General features: G+C 60.8%; 1 protein-coding gene across 1 annotated transcript; it reads right to left on the bottom strand.

The window, feature by feature from the left end:
- Window positions 1–595: 595 nt before the first annotated feature.
- Window positions 596–6811, bottom strand: TRIM35 (tripartite motif containing 35). The gene is made up of 7 exons (XM_042019796.1): window positions 6424–6811; window positions 4970–5408; window positions 4146–4241; window positions 2998–3228; window positions 2853–2875; window positions 2385–2506; window positions 596–1277 (listed from the first exon to the last, which is right to left on the bottom strand). Exons 1-7 carry the CDS (start codon window positions 6678–6680, stop codon window positions 718–720), a joined length of 1728 nt encoding a protein of 575 aa, XP_041875730.1. The 5' UTR covers window positions 6681–6811; the 3' UTR covers window positions 596–717.
- Between the last annotated feature and the right edge of the window lie 260 nt (window positions 6812–7071).

Raw genomic sequence — 7071 nt, 5'->3', positions numbered from 1 at the left:
GAGCAAATGGTGGGAAACCATGGAAACCACCTGCTCCTGTCGGAATCCGGGCAGGAGGAAAGCAGGGAAAAGGCAGGAAAAGGGCAGGATGGGCCAGCCAGCCCCTTCCCTTTCCCCACGGAATCATCGGAAATCCCAAGGACTCACCCGGATTCAGGAAAAAGCCATTTGGATGGGATTAACTCCGGATAAAAACTCCAAACTTCCTCCACTTCTCAACACCAACGACACTGGATTCCCGGAGCTGGGAATTCAGGGAAAAGCCCCTCGGAGGGATAAAGCCCTGGGAAAAAGGGTGGAGGAGGTGGGATGCTCCCAGGGATGTTCCCATCGATGGTTTTCCATGTGGAGGGGATGAACCCCTTGTCCAGCCAAATCCTGTGGGGTTTTCCCATTCCAAGAGCCGGGGTAAGGATCGCCGTCCACAGCAGGGATTCCTGGATCCCTGAAAACTCCAGGAAAAGCCCCTAAATGGTTTAATTCCTTATTTATATCCCCTGACAGGGAAACTCCTTGTTCCCAAAGCCTTCCCAGCCCGGATCCATGACGGAGAGGGGCAGGGAAAATTTGGGATTTGGGAACAGAACCACACGGGAAGAGTTTATTAACATTTATTAACGATAAAACCGAGGCGCTACAAACAAATGTTCTTCTTATCCCTGGGTTTTTTTTTCCTGGAAAAGCACCTGGAGAACCCCACCAGGAGGTAGGAGACCCTTAGACCGGGATATCCTCATGGACACGGACCCGGAGCGGACAAATCCTGAGCGTCTTTGCCGTGGCACCCCCCTGGGGCCCTCCCACGTAGAAATACGGGAAGACGACCCCGCCAAATTTCTCATGGAATGTGTAGATGTGGCTCCGGAGGTCGGCGTCGTAGAAGGACAATTCCCCCTCGGTGCAGTCCAGCTCCACCCGGATCCGCTGGAGGTTTCCCGGCGCCGCTTCCGAGCGCACGGCGTTGGACGCCCGGCACTCGTCTTTCCCGGGAAGGTGGTAGATGTACCAGAATCCGGAGCGGGAATCGTGGTGGAAAGTCCAGTGGGAGCCTCTGTGGGGCCGGGACACGCCCACCCTCCAGTTGGTCAGCCCGCCCAGGTCCACTTCCCACGTGTGGAAGCCTTCGGAGAAGCCGCGGGATCCCAGGATGCAGGGGGCGGAGGTGAAGCGCTCCGGGTTTTCCACGGAGAGTTTGTAGCCGCGGTTGGAGACGCTGGAGAGGTCATCGGACACCGAGAGCCAGCCCGCGGCCGAGTTGGGATCCAGGCTGAAGGGGACTGGCCGGGAACGGGAATGTTTTACTGGAAATTCGCAGCTCGGCATCCATCCCTTCCATGGACCCCTCCTTGGATCCACCCAGGGATGTGTGTATTCATTCATGGATCTATCTATGGACCCATCCATCCCTCCCCTCCATCCATTCCTCCATGGATCTGTTCATGGATCCATCCATCCATCCATCCATCCATCCATCCCTCCTCTCCATCCATCCATCCATGGATCCCTCCCTCCATCCATGGACCCATCCCTACTTCCATCTATCCATGGATCCATCCATCCATGCATCCATCCATCCATCCTTGGATCCCTCCCTCCATCCATGGATCCATGGATCCATCCATCCCTCCCCTCCATCCATTCTTCCATGGATCTATTCATGGATCCATCCATCCATGGATCCCTCCCTCCATCCATGGATCCATTTGTGGATCCATTCATGGATCCATGCATTCATCCATGGATCACTCCATCCATCCCTCCCTCCATCTCTCCATGGATGGATCCATCCATCCATCCATCCCTCCCTCCATCTCTCCATGGATGGATCCATCCATCCATCCATCTATCCATGCATCCATGGATCCATCCATCCCTCCATGGATCCATCCACGGATCCATCCATCCCTCCTCTCCATCCATTCCTCCATGGATCTATTCATGGATCCCTCCCTCCATCCATGGATCCATTTGTGGATCCATCCATGGATCCATGTATTCATCCATCCATCCCTCCCTCCATGGATCCATTCACGGATCCCTCCATCCATCCCTCCATCCATGGACCCATCCCTCCCTCCACATCTCCATGGATGGATCCATCCATCCATCCATGCATTGATTGATCCATCCATGGATCCATCCATCCCTATCCATGGATTTATCCCTAACCCACATCACCACGGGGGAAACGCACATTCCAAGGTTTCCCTTTTGGAGTGAAATCACCTTTGAGCTCTCCAGTCCCCATTCCAGGCCCATCCCAGCTCCATGCTTCCCATCTTTCCAGACCCCCCACAACCACCCGTTTGGGAGAAATCCATCTCCACCTTTCCCATCTTTCCACCCCTGGAAAAGCCCTGCTCCGGATGTTCCCGGCTTCTCACCCACGGTGATGGTGTCCAGCATCTTCTTCCACACGTTGTACTGGAGCGATCCCAGGTACTTGGCCACGTCCAGGAGCATTCCCGAGGGAACAGCCTCCGGCTCCTCGGCCGTGCAGGCGATCCTAGGGCAGGGATCGACCATGGAGAAAGGATCAGGATGGGGCTCCCAACATCCCGTGGTTCAGCAGGAGCTTCCCAACGGCACTCGGCATCTCCCAAGCTTGTTCTCCCTCAATTCCCACAAAACCTGGGATTTAATGCTTCCCCCAAACCCTGAAATTCCACTTGGTGTCCCCCATCCTGCCTGGAGCACCCAGGGGACATCCAGCATCTCCCAAACTCGGAGGGGACACTGGAATTTTCTTGGAGCAGGGACCTCACTCCATCCAGGCAGGAGACCCCATCCAGCCCCCAGGAAGGGCTCAGCCATTCCCAGATTCCCATGGATGTGGCAAGATCAGGACCTACCTCCTCTTGCGGTTCTTGTGGGTCTGGAAAAGAAAAGAGGAGACACCGGGGATCAGATCCCGCTTGCCACCGGAATTCCGACAGCCAGCGGATCGCTCGGGGGAGGCAGGATGCGGGCACGGGGCGGGATCCCGGTGGGAATTACCATCAGGAACGTGTAGTCGTCTTCCTTGAGATCCGCCTGGAGCTGCGCGGCCTCCCTGAGCAGGGCCTTGCTCTCCTCCATCAGCTGCTCCATCTTTCCCTGGATCAGATCCTGCTTCCGCCGCACCTCCTCCCGGAGCTGCGCCAGCACCGCCTGCTCCTCATCCCACAGGAACTTGTGCAGCTTCTCGAATTCCCACTTCACCTGCTGCTCCAGCCGCACCGACTCCACCTGGGAATGGCAGCACCTCGCTCCAGCTGGGAATGTCGGCGACTCCTTCTGGAGCCCCCGAATTCCCTGGGGTCCCCTTTGGAGCAGCTCCGGCGCTCAGGAATTCTCTGGGTTCGCTTGGATCATGCTGCCCTTCCCAAATGCCTGTCCCTGCTTCCCAAATCCCCACCACTCTCCTTTCCTGGGATGGGATCAGTGCTCCCCCTCAGATCCATGTGCAGGATTGGGATTGGGATCGGGATCAATCCCAGCTGTGGAGTGACCAAATTCCCTGGACTCCTTCTTCCCAGAGTTCTCCGAGCAGCTCCAGTGCTCAGGAATTCACTGGGATCACTGGGATCACACTGCCCTTCCCAAATTCCCATCCTCGCTTCCCAAATCCCCACCGCTCTCCTCTCCCGGGATGGGATCAGTGCTCCACCACAGCTGCATTCCCAATCAGGATCGAGATCCCACCTCTGGAGCACCCAAATTCCCTGGATTCCTCCTTCCCAGAGTTCTCCGAGCAGCTCCAGCGCTCAGGAATTCACTGGGATCACGCTGCCCTTCCCAAATTCCCATCCTCACTTCCTAAATCCCCACTGCTCTCCTCTCCCGGGATGGGATCAGCACTCCCCCTCAGCTGCATGTGCAGGATTGGGATCGGGATTGGGATCAGGACCGGGATCAATCCCACTTCTGGAGCACCCAAATTCCCTGGACTCCCCTTTCTGGAGCTCTCTGAGCAGCTCCAGCACTCAGGAATTCACTGGGATCACGCTGCCCTTCCCAAATTCCCACCGCTCTCCTCTCCCGGGATGGGATCAGCGCTCCACCGCCGTGCACGTGCGGGATCGGGATCAGGATCGGGATCGGGATCGGGATCGGGATCGGGATCGGGATCGGGATCAACCCCAGCTCCGGGAGGGAACACGCACCTCGTTGTGCCGGGAGATGGATTCGTAGGAGCGGCGCACGGTCCCGAAATCCTTGGCCTTATCCCGCAGGGAAGATTCCATGTTCGCCAGCTTGGCCTGCGGGGAGGAGACGCCCTCAGGACTCCCCCATTCCCGGGATTTCCCGTATGGATAAAGACCCCCGGGGCCGGATCTTTGCTCGATCCCACCTTTCCCCTCCGCCAGCCGGGATCGGTGGAGCTGGGAGGAAGAGGAGCTCCGCTCCACAGGGAATCCTCCTCCCTGGTTTTTAGGGAAGTCCCATCCCCGCCTATTCCGGCGCCGTGGGCAGCCCCATTCCCATCCCCGGGAACCCCGGCCAAGTTTTTCCCGCCGCGTTTGAAACGCGGCTCATCCCAGCGGGATGAGTCAGGGCTGCGCCGGCTGTTTTCCAGCGTGTCCTGGCGGCATTCCCAGCTCCTGGCTGCATCCCATCTCCTCCTCCTCCTCCTGTCCGTGGCTGCCTCCCTATCCCCGTCCCTCCTTTCTGCGGGAATTGTGCAACTCCCAAATCCCAACGCCGCTCCCAACCCCGCGGCGCCGCTGGAATAACCAGCGCGGCCGGATCCAAGCTGGGATCAAGGAGAAACCACCGGGAAGCATCATCCGTCTCCCCTTTCCCGCAGCATCCGGGGTGGATAATTAAACCACCGGATAATTAAAAGGCAGGACAGCACCCAGCAGCCGCCACATTGCCGCAGGGAAGCGTGGCTGCCTCATCCTAAATCCCGCCCTGGCAAATTCGGGACACGAATCCAGCTTTTGGGATGCGTCTCCCTGCCGTCCATCCGCCCCCCCTTTCTCACCCTAAAATCCGCCGCCGCTTCCTGCACCGGCCTCATCTTGTGCCCTTCGTGCTGCTTGGAATTCTGGCAGGCGAAACACGCCAGCTCCTTGTCTTCCAGGCAAAACAACTTGGGATCCTCGTGATGGATCGGGCAGAGGGCGGCGCCGCGTCTTTTCTGCTGCCCCTCTTCCTTCAGGATCATCTCCACCAGGTTGTTGAGGGTGTGGTTGACGCGGAGATCTTCCAGCGAGGAATTCTCCTTGCACACGGGACACGCGTGGCGCCGGTTTTCCCAGGATCGGCTGACGCAGCCCTTGCAGAAGTTGTGGCCGCACGAAAGGGTCACGGCTTCCCGGAAAGGGTCGTAGCAGATGGGACACAACAATTCCTCCTTCAGGCTGGGCGCCGAGGATGCGGCTCCCGAGCTGCTGGAGCAGGGATCGGCTCCTTTTTCCATGCTGCGGCAGGGATGGAGCGGGATTTTCCAGCTGCCCCGACCGGACGAGCAGCCCCGCTGCTGATGCAACCGCTCGGTTTCCTGCCGGTGACTCACCCGCGGCTCCCTCCCGCCCGGTGACACCGCCCCGGGGCCGCTGCCGGGGGGGCTCCGGGCCTCGGGGACGGCGACAGAAGCGGCACCGAGACCCTCAGCCCGGATCCTCCCGGGGGAGCCCCGGTAGCCGGTTCTGGACCCCGCCATGTCCCGGTCTCTGTTCCCCAAATTCGGAGCTGCTCCGCTTTCTAGAGCCCCGGCCTCGGGGCTGCTCCGCTCCCCCAAATTCGGGGCTGCTCTGGTGCCCGGATCGGCCCCCCCCGCTCTCTCCCGGGGCAGTCCCGGTGCCCGGTTCCGGACCCTCGTGGCCCTGTCCCGGTCCCCACCTCCGGGGTTGCTCCGGTGCCCGGATGGGGCTCCCTTTCTCTCTCCCGGAGTAGCCCCGGTGACCGGAGCTGGACCCTCACCCCGGCGTTCTCCCCCGGTGCCCGCACCTCGGGGCAGCCCCGGTTCCCCAAATTCGGGGCCGCCGCGGTGCCCGGCCCGGTGTCCCCCAACCCGGGGGAGTCCCGGGTGTCCAGACCTCCAATCCCGCGGCTGCTCCTGTGCCAGGAGCCCTTTCTTTCCCGGGACCCCCCAACCCCGGCGTCACTCCGGTGCCCGGTCCCCCCACTCCCGGACTTCCCCCTCTTCTCCTGGGGCTGCTCCGGTGTCCGGTCCCGGTTCCCACCCCCAGACCAGCTCTGTCCCCCACTCCCGGTGTCCAGTCCCGGTCCCCCATCCCCCCAGACCAGCTCTGTCCCCCCACTCCGGTGCCCGGTCCCGGTTCCCCACCCCCGAACATCCCCTTTCCCCCACCCTCGGACCGCTCCACGTGGCGTCTCGGTGGCTGCCGGCCCTTCCCGGTGCCGGTGCCGGTTCCGGGGTTGTCCCGGGCCGTGTCCCCGGTGCCGGGGGGTGAAAAAGGGGGGGGGTCTCACCTGGCGGAGCGGACCTGGCACCGTTTGCAGCGCTCCCTCCTCCGGTGCAGGCGGCGCGGGGGGCTCCGCTCGGCCTCCTGCGGCATCCCGGTGTTCCCGGTGCTCCCAGAGGGTGGGGCGGGATGGGAGGGCCGGGATGGAGCTCCAGGGGGAGGTTCCCGGTCCTGGCTCGGCCCCCGCGGGTTCAGCGCTCCCGGGGCCGTGACCTCCCCCCCTGTTTGTCCCAGCGGGAATTTCGGGATCCCAGGGATCCCCATATCCAGTTCTCCCTCCCCTCTGGAAGCTGCTCGGTTCTTTCCTTCGGGAATGGGGTTCCCGATGATCCGCCCCCCCCCCCCGGGGTTTTCCAGGGGCAGCGTCCACCTGGCGTTGTTCCCGTTCCTGCTTTTCCCCCTTCCCTATTTTCCGCCCGCTCCAACATTCCCAGTTTGTTCACGATCCTTCCCCGGGAGCCCCAAAACCCCCCCTGCCATGGGAAGCAGGAGAAATCCCAAAATTATCCAAGGAAAGCCAAACAACAGGGGGAAAAAGGTGGGTTTTTTTCCTGTGGAATGAGAAACCGCTGGAGCCGTGTTTTCCAAAGGCTGGGAGTCAAGGTTAAAGATAAAACCGACCGGGAATCCGCGCTGGGAATGAGATATAACTGGT

The sequence above is a fragment of the Corvus kubaryi genome, unplaced genomic scaffold (assembly GCF_017639235.1).
Source record: "Corvus kubaryi isolate FWS band 111438036 unplaced genomic scaffold, C.kubaryi_AGA036_p1.0 35710, whole genome shotgun sequence".
NCBI classification, from domain to species: domain Eukaryota; kingdom Metazoa; phylum Chordata; class Aves; order Passeriformes; family Corvidae; genus Corvus; species Corvus kubaryi.
Note: the sequence above shows the minus strand (reverse complement) of the source record. Positions and strands in the feature narration are given on the sequence as shown.

What these genes read in the sequence shown, in the direction of transcription:
- TRIM35 (XM_042019796.1), bottom strand. Translation starts at nt 6,680, where the DNA reads ATGGGGATCCCTGGGATCCCGAAATTCCCGCTGGGACAAACAGGGGGG. An exon ending in AAGCGGCGGCGGATTTTAGG is followed by an intron (nt 4,242 to 4,969) that starts GTGAGAAAGGGG and finishes TCCTCCCCGCAG; the next exon opens with GCCAAGCTGGCGAACATGGA. An exon ending in CCATCTCCCGGCACAACGAG is followed by an intron (nt 3,229 to 4,145) that starts GTGCGTGTTCCC and finishes TGCCATTCCCAG; the next exon opens with GTGGAGTCGGTGCGGCTGGA.